We start from the raw sequence: 27,570 nt of genomic DNA on the forward strand, positions 1-27,570 counted from the left end.
TAAAATTATCGTTCTTTTGTCCAAACAAATGTCCTAGATGCACTGGTAGAGTTCCCATGTCTACTAGCATACCAAAACAATACTTACTTCATGTGACGTAAATATTCAATAATTCATCACATCTGCAGCCAGTATTTGCTCAATAATTTCACATCATAAAGTGCAAGTAGCATTGTGTTTTTTATCGGTCCAATGGCTCATTGACACCAGTAATCTGACGGAGCTCAGACATCGATGACTCATGTGACCCGTAATGTTGTCTGTAAAATGCTCTTTTAAAAATGTGACTAAGGTCAGGCCCATGCCAGTCGTGTTGTTTGATCAGTTTTACTACTTCAGTGGCAAATTAACTAGTGATTACCGTACCTATAATAGACACCGGTTACAGGAGGCAACACACATACCGGTACTAGTAGCTAGCTGCACGTCGTTTTGACAGGAAGGACGGATCAGTTGATTACATTTTTATCTCATGGTTAAACAAGAAAAGAGTCTTCACTAACTGTATGAGTAGGGAACGAAGTATCAAAATGACATTCGAGATCATCCACGGACGCAATTAGCTACTCGTGTAAGGTGATTATTTTTTTATTATTAATTTTTCAATATCGTACAGAAAGAATTCAAATTTTTAATTATCAGCTTTTGCTGTTTCTCAGTTTAATTTACAACATTTAAATGTGAAACCATTCCTTCAGAGTGGAAATCAACTTCTCGCAGGTGAATTAGGTACATCTCAGGGCTAGTCACGCTTATGGCAAATCAATGCATATCAATTAACTGGGTGGGCACATCCCAAAAATATAGAATAATCAAAAATTAAAAAAATTGCTGCTTACATTTATTGATATAGATGACTAAAGAAAATTGATTTACTCATAATCAGATGACATGCAACAGTTCACATTAGGTTTACAAGAGTGCGGTTGAATACTGTAAATTGCGCAAAGCAATTTCAATGATTATTTGAAAAGAATTAAATTTAAAGTTAACCTGTTGTTTTTATGCTTCACTGCTGAAGTTCTTGTTGGTATGGGGTAGTTTATGGGGGATTTATTTGATTTGTAAAAAAAAAAAAAAAAAAAAAAAAAAAAAAAAAAAAAAAAAAAAAGACAGCGTCATTGTTCTCTGTCGTTTTCTCATAGGGAATACAAAAGAAATGCACTTTGCGGTGTGCAATTTACGAAGCACAGCTACTGCATTCCAGTTCGCTTGTAGTTATCTCATTTCCTATATATACATTTACTCCGGGCTGTATGACATTGACGGGTGCATTTATCATGTCCATTAATATAAACAGTAATGCACAACTGATTTATGCTCTGTGGCAATGTCCAGCCTTAGTCACTCCCTATGTAGAAGGTCCTACATAAGATATTCCCAATCATATCTAATTTGGTATGTGTCAGCAAGGATTCGATAATGGTTTCACAGAAAAGAAAAGACGAAAGGGTAATTATTTTCCTAGTATAAAATTGTCAGTTGCAGTTACCTCATAGTTGTGGGAAATCTTTTTTTCGCTCAATGTCTTTCAGTTTGATTTTTTTTTCATAATCCAATAATGTACCGTTTTATCCTTTCCATTTACTCTAAATGTATAAATAGCATCAAACCACCCACGTCCACCTACGTTACATGAATTTTTGAAGAGTCGTTCCACACGTAGTGCATTTAGCTGAAACACGAGCATTCTTGAGTTTCCAATAATGAATGTAAAACTAACATGTTGAGATCGATTATCATTAAGGTAGTGGTTTTGTTCAAGTTAAGGGATGGGTGGCGACAAGACGGCACAGATGACATGGAGAAGGGTTCAAGTTTTTTGGTACTTTAAAACGCGCGATAAACAATGTAGATCATGTAACATCACGTATATACAGTATTACAAAAGCTTAAGCGTTGGATAATAGAAGTCTTGTTTTAAAAATACCAGCTATCAAATAGTACCTCACAATAAAGGCAATATAACCTTGAAAGTAAATCTATCTATATCTGCTTTGTTGAGTTGATTGACTTAATGGTTTGATAGTAATGCGGTAATGGCTTAATAGATAATTTCTCTATCATAACATGGCACTGGGCCATTTGCACCCTTTCAAGCACTTGCTAGCCGCATTTAGAGCGAGGCCTGTTTTCTACAGGTCATCCAATTAGTGGGCTTACTATCACAATCTCCCCCGACACCGAAAAAGATGACAAGAAAGAAAATCAAATAATGTCGACAATTAATCAATAGAAAGACGAGAAGTGAACAAGTCGGGCTGAATAGAAGTTTAACATATGCGTATGGTAAAGTCAAACACGTGCTCTGTAAGATGGTATGTATTTGGACAAATGGTACTTATAAAAGCTAACCAGAAGGTATTGGGGATCACAGTAATTTAAAAGATGTAAGCAATTAGATAATGTTATTGAAAAGTGTACGTATGCCATTCCCATGTCATTTTTAAATACATAACGTCCTTAAACAAAAAGGAGATGTGTCTTAAAAGCGGTAACCAAGAAATATTGAGAGGCAAATTAGGCATTTTTCCTATAAAAATATTTGTGAGCTCTCTATGATTAATTATCATCATATGTCTTAAACATAACATTTTAAGGCAAAAAGTTGAAAGAAGAAGTATCACAAATCCAGATCAGGCGAAGCGGTCAAATCCTACAACCCATAAAATGTTTTGGTATAGTTTTCGAATGAATGAAATAGGCGAAATTTCCTTTGAAAATGGAGTATTTTGAGTCTATTAATCGACGCCATTACCTCAAAAGCCTTCATTGTAGGCTTCAGCTCGAGGCTACCGTAGCAGCTCCCTTGATTTCAATAAAGAACATACAGCATTATATAATTTGCTTCGATTTTCCCCGCAAAACATTCGATAAGAAGACCCAAGTCGTACGTACCGGTCGTAAAAATAAAAATTATAGTTGTTATCCTTCACGAACAGATCACGCACGTGGTGCAGGATGGAGTTATTTATTTATTTTTATTTATTTTTATTTCTCTGAATGAAAGTAGGGTCGTGAACCAAGGAATTCTAAATATCCTCGATGCAACAAAGAGCAGTGAAATCAGTTTTGTCCACGCGCCAATCAGTTTCCTATACATAGTCAGATCAATTCTTAACAAGAGTAGCGGATTGTCATTATATTTTTTTCAAAGAATTTGAAGATAGGGCATAGCAATCGACTTTTGTTCTATAGTTTCCCCAGTTAAACGTTTCTCGGTACACAACAAACAACTAATGAAGTAAATCTAATATTCTCAAAATGGTAATTTGGGGGATAGTTAGAATCCCAAATCATAGTGTGCCAAGTGTCCATGTTGACGTCCTATAGAATCTGTCACGGGGCGCACTGATTCTCTAGATCAGACAAAGCCCGGAGCCCGGTAAAAACTGACTTTTTAAAAGCTATTCACGGCAACAGTTTAGTTTTCAAATAGATTTGGTAGTCCCTGTTTGAAAAAGTATAGAACCTTTCATTCTAGTCAGAAGCACGTCTCGTGCATAAGGCAGCAAAAGATGTGCTTACTTTCACTTGAATATATACATCATCTGCACCCGCCCCAAAATGCGATACACCAGCAGTAATATGAATGTCATTTAAAGGATTGGCGCATCAATAGTAACTGCAATTGCTGGAAACACCACATGGATTATCGAACAAAATGTTTGACAAATTTTGCCCAAAAGCAATTTAAGTAAGTGCAGGCTAAATCACAGAGAAGGCGTGATATATAATTAGATTAAAAATATATTATATAAACTGACTCACAATGAGCACTTAAACCGTGTAATTGAACTGACATTTACTGTATTCTTCTAGTCGCAAGAATATCTGAATATGAAAGCAGCAACTGACAACGATCACGTCGCAGAAAACTAGTATACATCGCATAGAGCGGATATTATACTGAAAAAAGGCACCCGGTAAGGATACATCCTCTTTGGAGTACACAGAGTGCTCTCTCTTGGTGAATCGGCTATAAGGTTTTATGTTTTGGTAGTTGCTTTCAGATACTTCACAGATAAATAGGGACCTCACAGGGAGTCAGTTTTGTGTGTATCAATCACAAGTATTCCTCACTGAGCACACTTTCGGGCTAGAATTAAGTGGAAGGTGTGAAAAAAATCGCTAAATCTTTTCAAAGTTTTTCTAGATTTTTTATATGAATTTAGCTTTTGTACGTTCAAATGTTTTAAAACTTAATGCGTTTAAAAGAAGAAGAAAAAGGGATTGAGTCAGCACTTTTTTTTTTATGAAACATAGCTTATGATGTATGGGTAAACAGATTGTTGAGATGAAAAGGGATAAACTACGGTTACAAACCCACTATGATGTACGTGTCCAAAAACAAGATACAATCACAAACATCCGAACAAACCTGCCTGATATTAACGCCTTTATTCGAGATTTTCATATCATAGCAACACTTAATAACATTTCTTTGAGAACAGGGTGGGCAGTTGCAGGGCGTTTTGCACGACATTAACAAGCACATTCCTGTGACTGGCGAATTCCCCGCGCTTTATTTATAGTTGGCACGATGATTTATTTAACTGCATAACGGTTCAAACACCCTTGGTAGGTAGAATTACATTGACTAACAGCACTTAACCCCGTTGATTCCATAATCACAGCGTGTTATATTCGTTAACACGGTTTTTATCGTTATTATCAATGTTGAATATTCTTTAAATTGTGTAAACAATAAACCTATAAAATAGCCTAAATTGAATAAATATCCCGCCTTTAAAATTAAACATAGCAACTGTGTACTGTCTGTTCGTTTTGGCAACAAAACGTTATATGAAACGAACGCTTTTTATTTCAACGCACATTCTATGATATGAAATTCCATTAAACACTCGAATAAACAAGGAAGTATACGTCAATAAAGCGTTACTATCTTTATGTCGAAAAAAGTTTCATCTGTATATTGATGAGACTACGGTCCTCGGAAATTGCGCTCGCCCAGAAAGAAATGAACCTTCCGTGGCTGCAATAATGCAGAGAAAGAAAATTGCGAGGCAATCTACATGCTTTTAGGGAATGGTTCCGAGAAAATTGCAGGGTCGTCGATAGATAAGAAAAAAGTGTTTGTAATTAAGTCGTGCTAATGTCTACAGTTCCGTCGTTGTAATCACAAGAGAGAAACCAGTCCGATCTTCTTTTTTTGTCGTCAATTTCTACCGAAAAAATCATCCAACGCATACATCTGAATGAGTTTCCTGGAAAAATGTTAAGCCAGGTTTGTTGATTTGGGTGTAAGGGTCAGAGTCGTAATCCCTCGTCAACTGGGCGTGCATTTATGGGTATAAGCTTAATTCCATTCTATCAATATCGCCCCGGCCTGGGACGGTGTGATAGCATGAAGTAATTTAGCAGACATTTCCTGCCTTTGCTTATTTGCAGATCACCCCTGACTGCTTCGACTGAATGTGGACCATTAGATACAACACCGAGCGGTCGTGAAATTGTTAAGCCGAGCGCGCTTTACTGCGAAAACACCCAAGAATCGGCTAATGGCAAACCACGAGAAAAGTTAATAATATTTTCACTAGTAGTGACGTTCGATACACTGCTTTCGTGTCTTCGTTTCTTCAATGCCAGCACGACGTCAATCATATCAAAGTAAGAGTGTATCAAGGTGGAAATGTAATCACTATTTTTATCACCGCTAACAGCTTTGAAAACGACCTCGCAATCATCTGCGGATTAGCAGCGCTTGTGAAGTTGGGTCATATTAAACCAAGAGGGATCGCTGTTGTGACGTTTCAGTTTCTCAACAAATGCAACAGTAGAGTGTGCGTATAAGCGATGTCCAGTTTAAGTATGGCTTTACACCGGAATACGTGCAGCCCAAGTGGACTTCTCCGTTGATGGACTAATCGCAGTATTTGATATTGTTATTTATGAGGATATTAACGGACAAGATGGATCGTAGGTAAATAGATAAACATTTCGACTGAAAACAGCGGTGGTGCACCTGTGAACCGTTATAATACGATACCACGCTACTTTCTCCCGCTTTTTGGAAATAACGACGAGAGAAGCTTCGGACAGGACTTCTGAGGACATCTTCTTAGAAATAAACAATCAATCACAGCGGACACAAGAAATTATAAGGTAGGGGATATTGTCACGTTCTACACGAAGTAAGCCGACGCTGGCAACCAAGAAATGATGAAGCGAATTAATCGTTTTCGGATTTCCCTTTGATTATCGGAAGCAGGGGAGAATTGTTTCACGTATTACCCGAGAGATTAAGATTTATTTTATAGACTACCCATTAGGATAACATCGGATGACAGAGCCTAGAGATGACTAGAGGAATATAACATCAATCATCGTCAAAAGGGAAGTAACGCGGTGTCCCGCAGGTAAAGCAACCTTAGTTATGCATGCCAATGCTAAAATGGCTGGACCTAACTCGCGGTTCAACCACACCCTTTCCTACTCCTCCAACGTCGAGGCAATTCATCCGTCCAATTTGATCCGCAACTTTACCGATTCTATCATAAGTAGAAACAACGGAGGTGCTGCTGCCGACAGGTCGATCGGACTGGATCTTAACGGTAGTTTATGGCCGGTGATGAATTCCAGTCCGAGTCCCAATGTCACATCAGACGACTATGAATCCCAGGAGATTTTCATATCAATCGGATTGGCCATTGCTACCCTGGGATTGATAGGGAACATAGTCTCCTTAATGGCGTTGTCGAAAATGAGGAGACCCCTAGAGCCTTTACACTTACATCTCATCAACCTGGCAGTATCGGATTTGGTTGTGGTGGCTCTGACACTGGTATCCAGTGCAATTTATCTAATGAATCTAAAAGAAGTGTTTCCCAAATTTTCAGAAGCAATGTGTATCGCCAGGATATTTTCCGAGGTGTCATTCATTTGCCTGTTAGCTCCACTTTTGGCAACATCTGGTCTCGTGATCAACCAGTACCTGGCCGTAACCAGACTTTTGAAATACAAATCCACAGTTACCAGAAAAAGAGTTTACCATTACATTACGTTCACATGGGGTCTCACTATTGCTGTCGGTATCTTACTTCATGTCACTGCTGTCGCTTTACAACAGAATAACCCGCAAGACGACGAAACTCCCTCCAACTTGACTGTAACCCTATGCAAGGTATACGATTCCTCGGACGACGTATACTATCAACTATCGGCATACACATATTCTGTTTTATTTTTGGCAATTACATTGATTGTGTCAAGTTTTTACTGTAAAACATGCACTGCTGTTCAAAGGGAAATGGCCGACGTAGAAGTTAACCGTCGGCACAGTAGTGTAGAACGTAAAGTAAACGTGACTATAGCATTGCTGTTTGGAACTATCATTCTATTTTGGCTCCCAGGGATTGCAGACGGCCTAGTAACTATTGTATACTTTAGCAAGAATCAGCAATGCACGGCGTGTATGATATTTCACCAAACTACTAATTTATGGTTCTTCGCCAACTCTGTGTTTGATCCCCTAATATATGGCGTTCGCCTGCCCCAGGTGCGCGAGGGGTATCATGCGCTATATGTGGACACAATTAATCGATTCCTGCCTAAAAAGAAGCGACTGGCGTTCAGTTTTCGGTATTCTCAATATACGCCACACAACACTTCGCATGCAGCCTCCCAGTCACATTCACACTATTACCAGGCGAGATAGCGGGGGTTGCACAGGAAAACTGTTAGCTTTGCTTCAGTCTGCTGACGTGCCAAATGTTCACAAGAATGATAATCTACGATACCAGACCCCAGACATGTGAAAACAGAGGAAATTAGGACCTGCAGCTTGCATTAACACTAAACAGATAAGCCCGTTCTGTGGACAGTCATCTGTCATTAATAGTTAGAAACTTGGGTTTACCCGTAGGTTAATCATTGAAGCGCGCCTGAATTCCGTCTTGTACGAGACAGCTTGCCAAAGGAGACGATTTTCAACCAATATTGGCTTTAAAATGAAATATGACGTTTTCAGCCAAGCGCCGTGGCTTGCGAACAGTCATGTGTAATGTACCTTATGGATCAATGGCACCATTCATCATCAATGAAATGGTTCAATGCCAATGTAAAAAAGAAAAAGAAAATGGAAAAATATTTACGAAAGTGGCTGAGACATTGAACCGTTTTGATGATTGATAAAACTGCAGTGTTCTCAAAGCAAATGATGTTCTGTGATACAGCAGGTCGAATTTGAATTAAATAATGTTCAAGTATTTGCTAAGTTGTATAGCAGGTTTCACAGTTTATAAAGGTTAGCTTCCTCAATGCATCAATGTAAGGAAAACATATCAGAACTACATCTAAAGGAGAAATAAATATAAAAGATGACCTGCAAATTGCGTTCCACAAAATGGCATGTAGGATATATGTTGTATCTTCCACATGCTGCCAAAGCTTCAGGTTAAATGGTATCGGGATAGCTCCAACATCGTTTACTGAAATCACTGTCAAAAGGAACTCCTCTTTCAGAATTGAATATCGAGCTCTATAACTTAACACTCCCTAAATTCGAAATGATTTATTGGTATGGATATAAAATATCGATAAAGAGATAGACTGAAAAACAGACGTAGATTATCTAGTTCAAATGTTATGAGAATAACGGTGCCGTGGCAATGTCTATCAATTAAACCATATGCCAGAAAATAAAGAAAATATTATCCCATTGTAGAACCCGCGTGATTTAAATTTTGATATACATGCGTCTTCCAGTCGAGTCTTATCATCGTATATGCACATAGATCAAAGTTTTCATTATGAAATTGATACTTGATTTGAATATTTAGACATCATTGTTTCAAGTATTGGTAGAGCAATGTTGGATCAGGACTCCGTATACATATTTCAGTTAAAAAAATACCTGTCGCAAATAATGTTGTATTAGATAGTGGTAAGCTTCTATGTCTGTTAAAAATGATAGATATAAATCTTGTGCTGTCTGAAACGTCTTATCATCACTTATGCAAAACTATGATGGTTTCCATTATATCTATGAATCAATTATTCACTCTAATCAAAATATGACTGTTGAACACCGTTATATTTGACAACAGATATTCCCATGTGGATAGTTACACCATTTACATAGAGAGATAATCAGGTTAGAGATTAATTAACTGTCAACCAAATCTGATCTCTTTTCCACTTGAGGACGTAGTTTTGCCAGACAACTTAAGATACCATCCAACTTATTTCACGTTTGACTGACCGACTCTGCCGCTCTACGTCAGTTGTTGATTCATGTGCCAGCGAATAATACGGTAAGCTTGTTTGTTTCGACAACCCTTGAGAGACAAGTTTTGATTAAAACTTCTAGAACAGGGACTCTGTATATTGAACAAATCTTTGGCCAGACTTTCAATGTGAGTCTGTCGATGGGTTTCTTTGACAGAAAAAGCCTGCGATAAACAGTATAATCTAAGTATATGCTTTCTGGCTTTCAAAATTGAACTGTTAAGTGTTTATAAGGACTAGTTATTTATTTTGAGCCTAATTGTACCTATGAACTTTTGACTAAAATTTTAAAATTTAATAATTGATTCTTTTTACATCCATCCTATTCGAAGACATTTACATATTCTTGTTGTGCATCTGAAAAGTGAAAGAGACTGGACTATTTTCCGTCAGAAAAATTAATCGTGCTGAAAAATTTGTTTTACAATAGTACCACTCCGATTTTTTTATATTGCGGTGCTTTTAGTTAACACTCATTTACTTTTACGCAAAATGACCACTTTATATACTTTATATCTCTTTATTACAATTAAGGTTGAATACCGGTTACTGAAATCAAATCTTTTTAACAGATTTAGTGCTTATTTAGTGACAGTTTCCTAATTTTCAGCGGTAAGGAGTACTTTAATGAAATAAGCGTGGGGTAAAGACTGATCATTCATACAGAAAATGAAAAGAAGCGACACGGATCAGTTAAAATGGTGCTAGAACCTCAAACGTGTTCTTTTAGTAGGATATTATTCACAGGATACAATGAATAATGGCCACTTATCAAGCAGGAAAGTATTCATTTCGACCATTGGAAATGGACGTATATTCAAGCTTACAGCTTCCCAGGTTTTAGTGCTTCTACCACAGGTTTAAACACCATAAACTAGTCGGATTTTTTCTTGGTTCACACCAATATCATGCTTTTGATTGCTCTAAAACCAAGAACACTTGCAAAAATCAAGCCAGAGCAGTCGAAAGTTAAAATGTTAACTGTAGTTGAAGCAGGATAGCTCTACAAATGCCGTGTTATCTGTCGAAAGTGAATGTACAACATGTATACATCCTAAGAGTGTGATAACGCCATCTTGTTATCTTGTCATCAATGTTTCTAGTTGATGTACAAGCCTCATTAAGGTAACATTAAAACGATCTAGGCAGGTTGAGAACGCGAGGCGCAGAGATGCCCTTCGGCATTTTTAACATAACGATGTAATATGTTTTTACCTTCTTACCCTTTCTTCCCAAAATACCATTGGAATCAAGCACGGGCTCGACATCATTACTGAGATCGCTACCAGTTTACCGCAATTAGTCTATCAATTCTTGATTTTGGCTAAAAGGTAACGTTACTGCACTAAAGGAAATAAGCTTATATTCAACCTTTTCGTCGGGTGATTTGTCAGTATATATCGGCCATAACTCAAGTTTTTAAAATATAGCTGGTACTTAAGCGTCGTTCATGCAGTGGCTTTTTGGTACATATGCTTAATTGAATGCAGTGTAGCAAAAGGAGAATGATTATAGAGAGAAATCATTTCCCGTTGAGCTCAAGGGTGGGTACAGAATGTTAGGATATGCTGAAAATCAATTAGCCGTATTACACAGTCTTTTTACGGTCAAGAGCCCGAGGCTCACGTCATCATTGTACATTAATCAAACCTATCGGGTATGCTGTGTCCAAATTGAGCGCTCAGTTCTAACAACTTAATGTCAAATTTATATCCGGAAGATACCAGTATCTGTTTGACCCTGAAGAACAATTGCTACCTACCACTAGCCGGTTGACAGTAAAAGCAGATATCAGGCCTATTCAAAACAGGATGGCTAGTGGCACGCAAAATTTTACCAAACGACGTTTCCTTCAACATACCACAATTTGTACATAAACGATGGTTTCTTGAAGTTCCCATGGCACCTATAGCTTTGATTTAATAGCACAAATGTTTGTGTGCAGTTGGATTTATATCCCTAAGAACATCATATTTTATGTTCTACCAATGCTGATATTCATTTGCACAATGACATAGAAAATCCGGAAGCTATATCTTGAAAATTATCCTTCAATTCACATTTTTCGTAATGGTTTTATCGAAAACAAAACAATTGCACGCAGTTCTCAAGGTAATTATACATGCTATAAGTACACCAAACAACTGTGTAACAAGTTCTCTGTTGTAATTTAGTCAATCTTATGTCTATGAAATATACCTTACTTTGGTGTTGTTCATATTACCCATGCCATAAAGGCAATCCAGGGTCCCCAAAACAACACTTATGGCGATTTGTTTCAGGATTGCACCAACATAATATTGTATTCAGTCATTTTGAGAGCAATTACAATGCCAAAACAGGGAAAGCTATCATGTTTCTTTGTTCTTTGCAATATACCAATGGTGTTTTCCTGGAAAATTATAAGAAACTTGCATCAAAAGATGAGTTGGATAAGTATTTCGTTGATGGTAATGGACAAATAATCCTATCCCAGTTGACATCGTGAGAATGTCACGCCCTTTGGGGTGATTCAGTTAATAGTTCTCTCGGTGGATTTTGGGCATGTAACTAATGGCTATAATTGAAACTGATGCAAAAATTCAGCTCAGCAATTTGTAATAACTGTGAAGTGATGAACGCACGTAATTTCACTGATGCTGCTTCGTAATGCACTTTAGTTAGTGTAATAAGGTGATACAGAATGGCGTGAGAATAGCCTAACGCCGTCAGCATGACGTCAAGAAGTCATAAAGAAAAAAAAAGAAAATGTGTGACTTTTTAATGTAAAGGGAACTCTGATATGTCATTGGGTGCAATTAGATTTGTGACTCTTATATAGTTTTTATAAATTCAAATAAGCTTGTGTTAAAAGAGTTAGGTAAAACGTTTAGTATCGTGACCAGTAAAGATATTTTAAAGACTTTTTGCAGTGTAAAGAGTGCATAACAAACGATTATTCCGGCTGGGCGAGCAACACGCCAAAATACCATCAGTCGATTGTTCTTTGAGTGACATAACATAAGACACACATGCAAAACAGATTTTAAAAACTAATGAAGTTTTCATGCAAAACTGCAAATTTTGCAAGAGTTAGTCCTTATGAAAATATCTATAAATATCTAAAATAATCGTTATCCAGAAACAAATGTTCATCTGATGAGGGTATATAAACGGAAATGTGTTAGCCTACGTGTATTTTTACCGGCAGCTGACTCTGTGGCACAATGTTAGTTGAAGATATCTGCCAAACAAAATATCAACATGAGTACCTACAACAAGTATGCCATCTGTGAAGCGATCTCAAACATGATCTGTTCAGCATGAATTAAGAAACAAAAGGCCAGAGATACTTATAACCAGACTTATGGTAAACCACATCCTCTGTTACAAGCATGACTTAGAGCAATACTTGAAGTATGGATTTATGGAGAAAGACATAAAATGTTTACATTATCCTGTTCCTAAAACACAAATTATTTGACTATACAAACATTCTGTCATTCGGTTTAGCTTTGTGATAAAGCATCCGCAATATGCATAAGTGTGTTTCTGAAAGAAATACTTTGCCCACATGTATGTTTTGTAAAGATAAACGTGTAGTGAGGGAGTCTGCTCACGTATTAGTCATACCGTGGCATCAAATTAATGTGAAATATTCATCATTATGTCAATGTATTAAATAATACATGTATATCATATACATTATTTTAAATATGCAACTGCGTTTAGTTCATTCTAGTATCTTCTTCTTTGTATCGGGATGTTTATACGAGTAATTCTATGGTAGCTTTAAAGCTAATGGAAACCATTTCAAGGATACCGCGGATAAGTCGACGTTCTTTGATTTTATTCATTAAAGGGACAGCGATGTCAGAGATGTAATAATAAGGCCAGTAAAGCCGATCAGGTTTATGTAAAAACGACCTTATCTTGCCGGGAGCGATCATCTTCCATTATCAACTGGAAGAAGGAACAGTCGTTCAACTAAATGCCACTGTGGGTCTAGTGCCACCACCATTTGGCGTAGATTAAATCTTAACTTTCCTGATTGGTTTTAAATAGCAGCGGTTATGAGATCTTTTCCATTTGCCTGTGCGAAAAATCTTTGCGTTGAACCTATCAATGCGGATAAAAATCACTGCTGGGACCAGGGCAGTGGCATATGGTTGCCAGAGATGTTAAGGGCATCTATGGCGCGGCACGTGCTTCCTGTGATCCCGTATGTGAATCCGTTGTAAAGTATAACTTTACAGACACCTAAATTAAATTTGTATTTTGTTACCTTTTTACACAATTGCACACATCTACCTGTATAAAGGGTAAATGTTTGCCAGAGCTTTTTGTTTTGGCCAAGCACACGAAACCCACGAATTCATTAAAACAGTCGTGTTGGTTACGAGAATCTGTATTAAACAATGTTTTTTTGAAACATCATTGTGTGATTGGGCAAATGAACGTGTCTTTGGATTGGAAAATTCCAGACATACATGACTTCATATTATTTTGATGACATATGTATTAAAAAGGGTAAAATTGCGGCCGATAGGCATCAAATATCATACAAGTGGTATATCAAATACAGCGATCATAAACTGTCTGGAATTATTCACGATTCAAGTCTCTTTTTAAATATTGAGGGTGCGTAACTATGCTTTATTAATTGTAAATAAATGTAAAATAATTTATTTAAAAGAAATTTCGTTTAGCCTGCCATTAAAATCAATAAAGACATATCAATTTGTGTAGGCCCTAATGTTAGAAAATTGAAACCATATAAAACATGTATTTCTATGGATCGACACGCTTATGCTTATATTCTAAACAGATTCAAAAATTTTCGATAAAATATTGTTCTGTTAATATTATTCAACCAGTATATGGCACTGGGCAGCTTTCCGCTCGGTGTAAAAGTAGTGAAAGCTGATATTTCATTGACATACACTTTTGGTTGGGCATAATAAAAGTATAGTGGGCTTCTCATGACCTCGACATTCAGTCGTAGTAGGCGTAGCCACTAAATCACTTGTTCCTGTTGTATTTGCTAAATTTACTCCAGTATGTTCCCATTAATGAATCTCCTGGGGGTTCATGAGCGAGGTAGCAAGGCAGAAGCTCTAGAAAAAGAGTAGGCTGAATTTTTAATATTAGTCACCGGAACAGAGGCAGATCATGGATGACACTCAAAGCTGCTAATTTAATGTCCCCTTGAGCAGACGATGTCACGCAGAACTATTTAAGTGACTGATATTATTGAGAAGAAAATAACTGAAATGGCCGTCTTACCCAATGATGACACCATTATGGGCTGAGACTGTGGGCGTGAAGCGTAATTTGCTAAGTGGGAAGATTGCATTGCGTTCAATGCTGCAAATGGTGGATGCACATCATTGCAATTACATTTTTGCAGAATTTTTTACAAGTCAGCTATTGTCTGATAAAAATATTCGCCTCTCTCTCTCTCTCTCTCTCTCTCTCTCTCTCTCTCTCTCTCTTCTGGTGTGTGTGTGTGTGTGTGTGTGTGTGTGTGTGTGTGTGTGAATGAGACTGAAAATAAATGATTATTTGCTTGCTGTAATATGTTAAAGCGAAAAGAAACTTACGCAGGTTATGTAATTCTCAAGCGCCACAATGGAGGCCAAAGATCGTCGAAAGATCGATTAACACACTTGAAGGTTTGACGTAACAAGATAAGCAAATATGATTTGAGAGTCCAAGAGTGTTCATACATGTTGTTAACGATATTTACCGACTCTTCACAACAGTCAATGTTAAATGATCTTTTTTTTCATTGGCGATGATGCTGAAAGAAAAAATGCACACGCTGCGTGGAGATATACACGTGTATATATACACGTAGTTTATAAAAGGTGCATCGAATTTCTTACTAGTAATGTCTAAACTGCTGTGTAAACTAAGATGGACACAGGTGTCGCTCTATATTTTTTCTATAAACCAGTTCCATAACTAAATGGAGTTAAAAGACCCAGCAATCAAACGATAGTTCAGAGGGTTATTTAGGTAAATTGATTATACACTGGGTCAATAGATAACCCCATCACAAAGTTCAGCATTGTACATGCTGCTCCTCGTCTTCTCCATTGGGAATATGGTCCGGTGCGGTCACATCAATTTCTATCAATTCAAAACGGATTCAACCCCCAAAGCGTCATTCAAATGTCTAAAGGTTTATCATCTCATGTCCCATTCAAACCTATGCTATCTTAAGAGAGAAGGACAAACGTCTCTTTGTCGAATCGATAGCTATGCCTTAAAAGTGTCGCAACTATATACATGTACACTTGTTTACCATGTTGAGTTTGGAATGGCTAAGATTTCCCACTGATATGTTTTGTCTTGTTTTCGTCATAAATCTCTATTGGTTTTTTTTTTCAAGTTAGCGTCATACTAATCGAATTCAATTTCCCATACGCAAACAGATACAGCAACGTGACCGATTACAGCGACATTGTTCAGAAGCTACACGTGCGAAACGGTTGCTCTAGGGTACCGTCTCCAGAGGGGTTGCGGCAATGTTCTGACATTAAACTGTACTAGTATTACTGATTTGCGTGATGGGAAGGAATTGGGGTCAGTCGAGTCCTAACGTTTTGCTCAGGCGTTATTGGCATGATATCAGTTATAGTTTTTTTGATAATCTATAAGAACGGTTAGAAATCAAAGACGACATTGATGACGCACTTAGAATTGGTCTAGGTGGACAATGTGCAGTCAAAATATAGTCTAAAACATTCTGGTACAACACGCATGATGCTCGTTAAAATAAAAAGAAAAAAATCATTTTTTCACACTGTGAATATGTTCAAACAATTGTGCGAAACTATGAACTATTATATGGGAACAAACAGTCAATATGCGAATGTATATCATGTTAATTACAGAACAAGCACTAGTACTTTCTATCGAACGTACAAAAACAAAAAAGTTGTTGTTATTGCTTGCATTGATTATCTTACTCGCAGACAATTAGATTTCACCAGCGTGAAGATGGGATACAATTAATTCGACATTAATAATACGTGTGTGTGACTTTTTTCTTCATTCGATTCTTGCCAATCAGGTGCTTACCCTTTGGTTGAACCCTTTCTTTAACCTGAGACATTAAACTTATATGAACAAACATAAAGAACGCCCAGATAATGAGATTGAATTGCATGGTGACCTGAGGTCACACTGAGAACCATATAGTGTTATCCAAGAGTTCATTGAAGTCACACGTGCTATCTCGGGCCTCCTGGATCTATGACGTTTGACAGACAGAAGTCACACGTGCTTTCTCAGGCCTCCTCGATCTATGGCGAGGGCATCTTTCAAAATCCCCTTTAAACCACTTTGTTCATGTGAATTTGTTCATGGAATTTAACGGCAGAGTAACGGATGCTTTCATTTTCCTGCAAATAAAACACACGCATAACACTAACATAATATTGGCATTCTAAGGGTAAGAATATGATATAATGAGATGATATAATGAGTTTTTATTTTGAAAACTCGCGCTTTTCGTTTGAAATAGAATTAATTGGGCCTCGAGACACTTTGGCGGTCATATCTCATACTTGTCATCTGCGCAGTGATCCGACAAAACTGGGTGCTGATTGTTATTTAGTAAATATCGTATTAATATTTGCTCAATTCATCTTAATTTTGGGATCCTTTTTGACAAATAGTGAAAATGTTTTAATTAGTCAAAAATATTAAATTGATGTCATCTTCGGAACTATGATAATTCTTAAATCATCTTCATCATCATTAATAATAATAATAATAATAATAATAATAACACAGATAACGTTGCGTTAATGCAAACCATGCCCATTCCCGCTATCCCTCTCGTTCCTGATCTTTTAAACATCTTTAAAGGATGGATGGTGGTATTTTTCTTTTATGCAATTCCTTTTTTTTTGCTCCTAGGATAAGTGACTCAGGACGTGGCTTCTGCAGGACGCTTTAGTTTCAGAAAGCTTTTTATTACCGATCACAATAATTGGTTGCCTGGAACAGTGCCAGGGGCATATTAACAAATGTAACAGTTGCCTCGTTTCACGTGGCTACCAGTCTTTATGCCGTCATTGCGTGTTAACCTTAAAGGCATTTAATGTTTTCGAGTTCTAAATCTTCATTTTTTCACCGTCACAACATTGATTCACCAGATTCCATCTCCACAGCAAAGATGACTAAACATTAAATGTGGTATACCCAGGCGGGGAAGGGAAAGTATTGAAATTTGCAGGAAAATAGCTATTTGTCATACAAAGATGTAATGCTCATTGAGCTGTTTCAACAATTTTAATGTTTTCCCCCTTTCTTACCCGCAATCACAATAGGTTTTTTTTTATAGTTTGCCACACAAAGGTCCCTACATCCTCAAACCAATAAGACGGTCCCAACTCTCGCAAAGAAACCCCTAATTGCAAAATCCAGCACTCATGATTTTTGGGCTACCTATTTTCATTTTTGAGGTTTACAACGGGTACTTTATTAGTTTTAAATTTTATTTTGACTACTGTGGTATATTCGACGACATACATGTATCTGTGTTGTAGACGTTTTTTGGTAAAACTAACGGCATAGTTTCCATTTGAGATGGAGCCGGGATTGCCACGGCTAGGGAGATCAGTGAACGCATTAGAACTAAAACAAAGCTGGCATTTGAATTTTTATCACGTAATTCATAGGCGTAGGACTGTAGAATTTATATTTAATTGATTTCTCTGGTCATGCAATAGAGTGCTTATATCGTTAAAGAACAGCCCAAGAGTTCAATCATTTCTAGCTCTGGTGTGTTTTTATCATAGGACATTTTTAACCCTTGGGACGCACAATTCCCTTCGCAATTTGAATTGTTGCAGGAAGAGTTTTTCCGCCTTGCTAATGTAGAAATAGGGAAATATAGTGACATCAACTGTGTATTTTTAAAGCGTGAAGTAAAACGTTTGGTTGTCGATAATAACCCACTTAGTCTGAGGCCTTGATACACTGTATGTGTTATTTTAAGTCGTTCTTACGTCTTAAGCGAATTTTGAACCAAATTCAAAAACAGAATTATTTTATCATAAGTGTATCTTGAATGCATATATTTTATAAAACATTATACTATTCAATACACATTTAACCGAATATTCCTTTTTTATGAACACAACTGTTGTTTTTAACCCTAGACATGGGTAGAATCTGCCATTCATTTACGTGTCAGTTATCAAAATGTCTTTACTCTTTTATAGAATATTACATGCCCGGTTCACAACCAAATTTAATCTCCTTTCTTTCTATAAAGTATGTGAAGAAGAGATTTAAAAAGATCTTAAGGCGAGCAAAAATATCTCTGATTAGGTACTCAAATTGGTGTTCATATTCACAAAGCTGGTTTACTTTTTATAGCATTTTTATATGATATGCAGACGGTTGAAAAGCCCTAGCACAGTTTTGCGTCTAAAGAACATTCTTAAATGCTCTGGTGCTTGCAGAGAGCAAAGCTGTTATGTATTTGTTTGAAACATGTCATTTCTTGTCTATTCAAAACATTATTTCCAGTATACTCATTACAGTATACAATCTTTATTTTGCCTGGATGGTAAAGGTCGACAGCAAAAGTATATCTATACTTATATAAAGAGAGAGAGAGGAACGTTTGGCTTCTGATAGTAATTCAATAGTTCAAGCCAGCCAATGTCATACGCCGTTAACACCATACATTTCTTACACACCTTTACATGAAATCTATAAAACCAAACGTAAAAAAATTAAAACTTTTCCAACAGGTGCTTTTGTCACTGACACGGTAATTACAGGTGTGATCAACGGGAAATGTCCCTGGGGGGTCACTGTTAAATGAGCACCTAAGGGATCCTGTCATAAATGAGAATCTAGAAGTGAGAAAAGTAATATGGATGTTGCCTCTGGGAATCGTGGGTCAATGTATATCCCTCGGAAATGATTTAATCTCGAAGGGAAATTATCCCGCCGACGTAGAATTCCTGACTATTCCGAAAAAAAGTGTTTTCATTGATCACATCCAAGAATGCATTTTCAAAATTTAAGATTAGGCTGAACTTCTTATCAAACTACTTGAAAGAAAATAAATGCTTTAAACGAAAACCAAAACAGGATTCTGTTTTCAATAGCAGTCTACACATCCATCATTTTATCATATACTAACTCATAACTTAATATATTCAATAAACAGTAATGGAATATAAATATATGACGTATACTACATACATACATAATATAAACGTAAGTATTTTAATACATAAAACAGCTTACTGTACAAACAAACGTATATTTGTATTTCTATTTATGCATTTATGAATTGACAATATCATTTTCACTAAACATATAGAACACAAACCAATCATCTATGTATCTTTCCCGGTTCTTTCATAAACATTTACGATAAATTTAAAACCGAAAGCTTTATGATTATCCATCAGCACTGTTACTATATCAGTTAATATGAGTTCGAAGTAGTGACTTTCTACTTTGGTGAGTAAACTACTGTGAGTTCATAACACGTGCACCTGATTAAATTCTTTGCAAGAGATTCAAAAAGGCGTGGATCGCTCGTAGGGTAGTTTCTACCACTAACAAAAACGAATTAAAACGAAAAAATAGATCAAAAGCCTCAATCAAAGCGGTGCTTCCCCCATACATAATAATATCACTTTTAATCTGACTGAAATATTTACAGAAGGCTGATTCCAAATTCAGGAAAGTCATGGAAAACATAAGATGTGACCGACCCCTAAGATGTAAATGTGAATGACTTTGTTGTTTGGGCAAAATAATGTAAACATGTTTTAGCATGGTTTAGAAAAAAAAACTGAAACGGCAATTTTGGCCCACATGTGTACATGTACAAAAGTCTCAGTTTTATGCTACTATTGCAATTAACAAGTCATGCGTGCGAACTAACATCAGCAAAAAATCGGATTTATGCTGAATAAAAGGCAAATTCACTGTTATATCTCATTTAATGCTTCACTTTCGGGCACTACGATACTTCGTAACATCTTCAAATTTAAACGCATTTTTGGTATTTCTTCTTTGCAGAGCAATATCAGCTCTCATCTGTTCAAAACACTCTACGGAAAGAAGCTTTCTGGGCAATCTTTTTTCCATTTTTGGTCGATTAAAACTTAATTCTTTTAGAATGTTCACCGTTACGTATATATTTTGATGTTTGTCTTTATTTACCCAGGTAATATTTTCAAGATTGGTTATATTTAAGTGAGATAACCAGACATTGATTTGCTTCGATAACAGAAATAATTTGCTCCCACATTCTTTAGTAATTTTGACTAATAGTCCCCACCTATGATGACGATGATGATGATTCGCACATTGGTGAAACGAGGTATCCTATTTGGTGAGCACTTGGTAATTCAAATGTCAGACAAACGTCAATCGTGTATTTCCCACTATAATTGCCTTTTTACACTTAAACCAAAGTAAAACACTAAATTCTTGGGTGATCATGTTGAGTTGTTGTTTTATAAATTACTGTTATATTCAACACGTGTACACAATAGAAGTTGCCTTTTATATGTAATGTTGGAACACGTTCCGTAACACATTACATCAAAAACCCCATTTCTCCCGATATTGGCGCTTTTTGATAACCTTCATCGCCACCGTCTGTGAGATTAAATGATGGATGAGTCCGAACTTGGGTGAAGTACTGGATGAATATCTCACTTGATATTACTTCTTAAGCAGACGGAAATAAATAAATGATGAACTCGAGAGTTAGATAAAAAACACTGACTTGATTGATGGCATCGTTGCCTCAGTTTCTTACGAAATTGTTGAAGGTGTACCGAAACTGCATGTTCCAAAGAATCTGTTACATCTAAGCACCCTCCCCCCCCCCCCCCCCAGAAAACAGAAAAATGACCTTTCACTTTTTCCGTTTGAAATATTATTTTACTTCGTGAAATACCCGAATCAAATCTTGGTAGTGTACTATATATATATAATGGGGTGTGTACACTACTGGAAGCAGATCCCTTTCTGTCGTGAAAGGCATATAAAAGAAATTAAAAAGAATATAATTCCATAAATCATCAATACTTAAAAATAGCGACAAGATCAATTCTTAAAAGTAACGACAAAAGCGGACAAGATAAAGGATATTAAAATGAAGAGGGGGCTCTCTAACTTTTTAACACACAAGACATCTCTTTAAGCCATAAGTAGAAACGTTTTACTTGGAAAACCTTGAGCACTTCTCGTCACTGACTTCTTTAAATAACACAAACTAGGAGAAAGATTAAATCGCCTTGTTTACCAACTAATCATTGAACAGCGTGGCCCGAAAAAAAAAAACAATTGACGTTAGAAAATATATCAATTAAATCCCAAAGGACCTAATTACGTCAATCCTGACATGCGCAGACGTTACGTGACCGCAGTTGCTCCTGGTAAACTGTCCTCTCTAGGCCAAATTAGACATAGAAAGTAAATTATTTTAGAATAAAATGTGCTGTTTTTCACAAAATGTCAAAGCTAATGATAAATGTCATTAAAGATAAAGTTTATTCATTAAAATGACATCGATGTCAAAGGCCATGGCCAACGACTTAAATTATGAAATGCATATGGATTGTCTGTACTAAGACAGTGCAAAAAATGAGGTGTTTGGTCTTTATGTTCGGCTATATGGAAAACTTTATTTTGCTTGCCAATATCGACCCAGGATCTTTACGCCAAAGCACTTTCTGTGATTAAAGAAATATGAGACCAGTGTGCAATTTTTTCAGTTATACATGTATACTACATTGGTCATTATATTTCTTAAAGTAGGCCTACATATTTTGGCTTGTTGTTTAAAAGCACTCAGTCTTAAGCTTTAAAGCTAGAGAATCGTTGTCACAGAGACAACTGTTAGATGTCCATTTATACTTCTAATAGGCAATAGTTATGTGTATCCGAGGCTTAAGTATGGCTATAGATCGATTGCTTTTCATACAATGAATGCGACCGGCCATTATTCAAATCACCGGGGCCTTTCGAAGAATGGAGTTCACTGATTTCATGAAATCAACCATATCAGAACTATTCCACGAAGGGATTTTGTTATAAGGAACGGAAACAAATCCCATCCATCCACTCACGAAATATAAGATGCAGCAAAGGTGCTCTATAACAGTAATTCCGTTGGGTTTCTTAGAAATCATGGTCTACTATTTCTGTATCAATCAACCATCGTGGTTTCCGCGGCAGTAAGTCTACAAGAAGAAATGTTATTGTTATCACGGGACCCTAAGCAGGGCTCAAAACTATTCCTGTATTTAACCTTTCATATCTCCCTTACTTATATACTGTAATGGCTTGGGGAAGCACTGTTCATGTGTGAAATGAGAAGGGGTACGGTGTAGAGTCTACTTACCAATATTATTTCGAGATGAGCTTTAAAATACAATATACAAATCCACTTCAATTGAATTGGACATGAAGGCAAAGGGAAAGGTCAGGCAGGGGCTATAATACAGACTTAAGTGTAGATGGCATGTTAAATGCTATACTGAGTTTTACTGTGCTGGCACATCAGAAGCAAGAGAGCACGGATGTTGTTTTATTTGAAACCAGCATTAAGCTAGGTATAACTCATAAGTGAAGAAATGGAATTCGTGACGCACCTTTTGTTCTCTTCCTTTGACGTCGAGACCAATTGCTCTAAGTATCTGTGTGTATTTTGAATCAATCAGTGGGCAATAATGGGAGTTTACTCCCGCTGATCAGTTATTTTGCAAAGGAAAATGGCTTTTGTTCATGTTTCTACCAAATGTCGTGAAGCCTAAAAAAAGCCATGGAAAATTGTTTGTTCTCAGTTTAGTTTTGTCCAAAATCTTTTTCAATAAGACAAGCAGTAAATACCACGCTTATGCGAGTTGTGCGTTTGACAGCAAATTTAGTAATCAAATGTAGATACTTATTTTCTGTATTTGAAGAAAAAAATAGATCGTCTTAAAAGAACGAGCTGCTAAAGTAGTCATCACTAGCCATGTTGTACAAAAAGGTGGGTTACAATCACAAGCTGCGTTTTTATGAGAAAATCTAATACTTTTGAGCACACAGAAAATGTGAGGATCAGATATACTGGCTTTTAACGTTAGCAGACGGTATCTTTCAGCACTGCAATTACGTTCGGAACTGGCAAAAACAGGAAGTCAACCACGCGTATAAAGCGGCGGCATTTTTGTATAAGCGAGGGAGGGTTGTGTATCGGTTCAAAGGATAAAATACTCCGGCATTAAGCAAGTATTCGGAGGCTTTGAGCAAACAAACGTCTTCTGCAGCTGAATAATCTAAGAAAAAAGATAATGAGAAGCGCCGGTAAAAAAATAAGGCGTGCATACCGAGACTTTGAATAAACTTAAAGGGGGTATGTTAAACACCACGATTTATGGGTTCCTAGGGATAAAGTCACCTCATAATTCGTAATTCTTTTTGAAGTTGATTGCTTTTCATTGAAAGCAGGAATTCACAATTTCTTGGAAGGGAATTTTTGATGGACGAATAATTCGTATTTGCAAGAAGCTCAATTTTTCAAGAGAATACCCAAGCGCAAGTTCAACTAAAGTACGAAGACCATATTATTTATTTATTCATAAATAAAACTTTAAAGATGTTCAAAACATTTTCCAAGTTTTCCTATACATGTGTAAATACATGTGCAATAATTCTCAACAACTAAACAGTGTACTTTAACTGCGCTAAACAACCAAATGGTCACTGTTTAAATTAGTGGTCCAATTTTCAGCGTTTTTTCTTGGAGGTGAGGAGTATCGGTTTACACCTCGGCCGGAAGAAAAAATACCCATGCATGTGGTTTTACATTCATTAAAACCCTCTTTAGCCAGATGAAAAGATGTGTTTTAATAGGATATGATGTTTGGCTTCCGTTCTCCACAGTGCACCGCAGGTGGACAATTGTGAGCATCATTAAAAATCGCCCGGGTAATCTTAGCAGTTCATAGTTATAACTATGTTATCGGGGCAACATGCGTTACGTCAAACTGTCGTTTATGTCACTCCAGGCAGCTTAAATCACGCCATTATCTAGTAAAATAAGCTTGAGGCACATCTTTATCAAATTAATCATGCCACAACACCGAAAGCGAAAAAAGGATGCCATGCTTTTTTTCTATGCGATGAAATTGGAATGACGAGAGACAGCTTTCCTAGCATATTGATCATCTTTCCATAGTGTAGATATTGACTACTGTCTATCGAAAGCATTCCATCACAAAGGCGTCGATCTAAATAAATAACGAAAGTGCTCACCAATCTGAAGAGGGTGGGGCTAATGGGGTGATGCAGAAACAAGTCCATGCTACTTGAAGGGTCAGCTTTTGGAGGCAAAACAAAAAAGCGAGTCGTGCTTGTAACGTGACGTCATTATTTAAATTCAACTTGCGATGTGAAAACACGATCTTTATCTATATAACTAGAAAGAAATAAACAAGTCATACTAGTCAGTTTCAAACCATTGTTCTAATTATCTTGAACTAGTGAAATCGAACAAACACGTACATATCCTACATTTAGAGGTTTACAGACCCTGGTAACGCCCCTCATCCCTCTTATCAAGGTAAACATTTTCTCAAATGGTTATGAAACCTAGCTAGAGTTAACTCAGGTAGAGTCAGCATTCTATGTTTTTCAATACGTATGCGTATGGCCGAATGGAAACATTTGCTTAGTTGTCAACAATATACCATTTACGATCGGAGTGATAATAATAATAATTGTCGCTGATATAATGGTTGGAGCTTATTTAAATGGTAATGACTTCTAAGAAACATCAAGAACATCCGAAGTACATATGTCCCTAGGTCACGGTCAAGTCGAAATAGGAAATAAAGCAACTAATACACACAAACATCCTCTTTATGAAGATTCAATGCTGCCGTTGTTTTTAGTCATCACTTATTTGTTTATTTGTAGTAAAAGAACAAACTATTTTTGAGGAAGATGTGTGTATTTGTTTGTCATCTTCTACAAGAACAGAATAGGGCCTACAAAGTCCTCTAATATAGGTGGTTGTTTGCGTGAACGTTTTGTTTCTTTTCAGCATGTTGAAGTTCTTTCTTTGAATTAAGCCGAGTGTATACAGCTGCGCATAAGCCTGGCTGTACGCTGCACAGGGTAACCTTCCATGGCTTCTTGTCACGGAGATCAGTTTCAAGGCAGGGAATAAGACCTGCTCAGCTGCATATAGTAAAACAGAACGTTGGATAAACATCAGCTGTGATCTGGATTTAGTTGTATTTTTTCCTTTTTCTATTTTACTTTTTAAACTTAATTCTTTATCAGAAAATACAGGTATGCAACACTTTCACGTTTCTTATGGAAGTGTAGTGTGAAATGATATGGAGTCATCCACATTATGCAATATACATAACTCCGACGAAAGACGCTTCACTTAAAGGGATTTAGAACGCAGATAATGTCACTACGTACTTGCATAGTTGGTCGTTACTTGTTACGATTACTTGTTACTTGTAGATTAGGCTTATAGTAGTTTTAGAAACAGCATAAACAACAAAGTTAACACGTAACGTTAAAAACTGAATGAAATATTATTGTCATTGTCATTTTCATTATCAAACATCAAAATGAAATTTAATTTCAAATCAATCAAATCAAGTCAAATTAATCAAACTCAATCGTAGCTAAATGAATAATGAATAAATGCTTTTAAGTTAATAAACCTCTTCTAAAAACGTGCTTAATCATGGGTGATTTTAACGCGTACGCGGCTCCCATGGGGATAATTAGATGTGGTCTCGGCAAGCAAAGAGTAAACAAGTTAATAATAGTATATGCCAGTAGCTTTACCGGTTGAAAATCACTTTTAATCAGTATAATATCATCTTCGAATCTCCAAACAAGACCTGTATACTGCGTAAGACTTATGCACGAGTGGCTACAAGTTATCTTCATCAACACTGCAGATCATCATGCAGTGAACACTGTAAACTTGTGTGGCCTCTTCTCAGTCTACATGTACTGACTCATTTTCCTCGCCAAGGGCCCCGTACTCTTAACCCTGTGATGACCTGACAGCTCGATGGATCCCACATTGCCTATCTACCACATATTTTCAATTGACAGACCAATAAATAACCAAAGGAATCAGGATACGTGTTAGATCTAATAACCTGATGCGACCTGGGGCCTGTTTCATGTAAAGTCTTATGCATAGACTGCTAAGCCTGGATCCGTAGCCGACTGTGCAAAGTCAACTTTGCGATATTGATCAAGGGTCTTTTAGGCATGATTGAGCCATGATAAATATTTTATCTTGATTGGCTACTGTCACCACCTTCGAAACGAAAATCACAATTTACTTGGTCTTTTATAAAAGACAAAAATGTAAAGGGTTCTTAGTTCTCTTTGAGAAACGTTACTTAACCATGTAAGATTTAAGTAAAAACTGACTTTATACTTTTTGCAAACCATACCCTCTCCCAAACTACTAGGTTTTTTTCGTCTTTTTCCGCAAAGATTTCAGCATTGTTCTCATTTCCAAGAATGCTACCGGTATAAGTAACGTTAACATGCTGATAATCATCGACTCTTGGCTTTGGTGTAGACGGTACTTAACTTCAACCTTATCGGATCGTAAGGAACTGACGAGTAGCCTGGCAGGGCGTCGTTTGCCACTGAAATAACTAATATCGCTCTACTATCTCGCTAATTTTCTCAGCATGCACAATGAGTAGAAGCATATTTACCATTCAATGCTTGTTTTACAATCCCAACACCGTAAGTTACTCGTGTTTTGTTCAAATAAAACTGTATAATAAAACATTTTTCCTTTTTCTTCTTCACCTTATTGCTTTTGTAATGGTTATTAACAAAAATATTGACAAACTATTTCGTCTCCATTTATGCTCCATCTTTGCATCGCTATATTTTCACCTTTTCTAAATGTTAATTTTTGAATTCAAACCCAAAGTCATTAACATATGTATTTCAATTTCCTTCGCGAAATGAACAGTTTGAAAGAAACTCCTTGCAGGTTTTTGCAAGAAAAAATGTTGCAGCAAATTTGCAAGACGTCTTTATATCCATTCATATTTTAAACAGCACCTCATTTGGCAAATTCCTTCTTACAACCTTGCGACAACACTTTGCAAGGAGTCTAAAATTTTGCTAAGGTAATGGATGTTATTTACTTATTTAAGGTACATGTACTTTATATTGATGTGTGATTTTGTGAAAGTTCTACTCGGAGTTGTTTAGTTGTGATCAAACGAGGTACTCAAGGCCACACATGTTCAGTAAAACTTTCTTGCAGTTGGTGAGAAATCA

At 36.6% G+C, this 27,570-nt stretch overlaps 1 protein-coding gene across 3 annotated transcripts; it reads left to right on the forward strand.

Moving 5' to 3' along the window:
* Positions 1-210: 210 nt before the first annotated feature.
* Positions 211-8,343, forward strand: LOC106163062 (adrenocorticotropic hormone receptor). 3 transcript variants are annotated; one of them, XM_087001633.1, is made up of 3 exons: positions 211-576; positions 3,823-3,926; positions 5,413-8,343. In XM_087001633.1, exon 3 carries the CDS (start codon positions 6,398-6,400, stop codon positions 7,676-7,678), a length of 1,281 nt encoding a protein of 426 aa, XP_086857759.1. In that variant the 5' UTR covers positions 211-576; positions 3,823-3,926; positions 5,413-6,397; the 3' UTR covers positions 7,679-8,343. The 3 variants fall into 3 exon arrangements, with proteins under 3 accessions (XP_086857759.1, XP_086857760.1, XP_013395986.2); XM_087001634.1 differs by lacking the exon at positions 3,823-3,926; XM_013540532.2 differs by lacking the exon at positions 3,823-3,926 and having other exon boundaries at positions 211-571.
* The last annotated feature ends 19,227 nt before the right edge of the window (positions 8,344-27,570 follow it).

The sequence above is a fragment of the Lingula anatina genome, chromosome 1 (genome assembly GCF_051362555.1).
Source record: "Lingula anatina isolate TDL-2025a chromosome 1, LinAna3.0, whole genome shotgun sequence".
Lineage (NCBI taxonomy): Eukaryota > Metazoa > Brachiopoda > Lingulata > Lingulida > Lingulidae > Lingula > Lingula anatina.

What these genes read in the sequence shown, in the direction of transcription:
- LOC106163062 (XM_087001633.1), top strand. Translation starts at nt 6,398, where the DNA reads ATGCATGCCAATGCTAAAATGGCTGGACCTAACTCGCGGTTCAACCAC.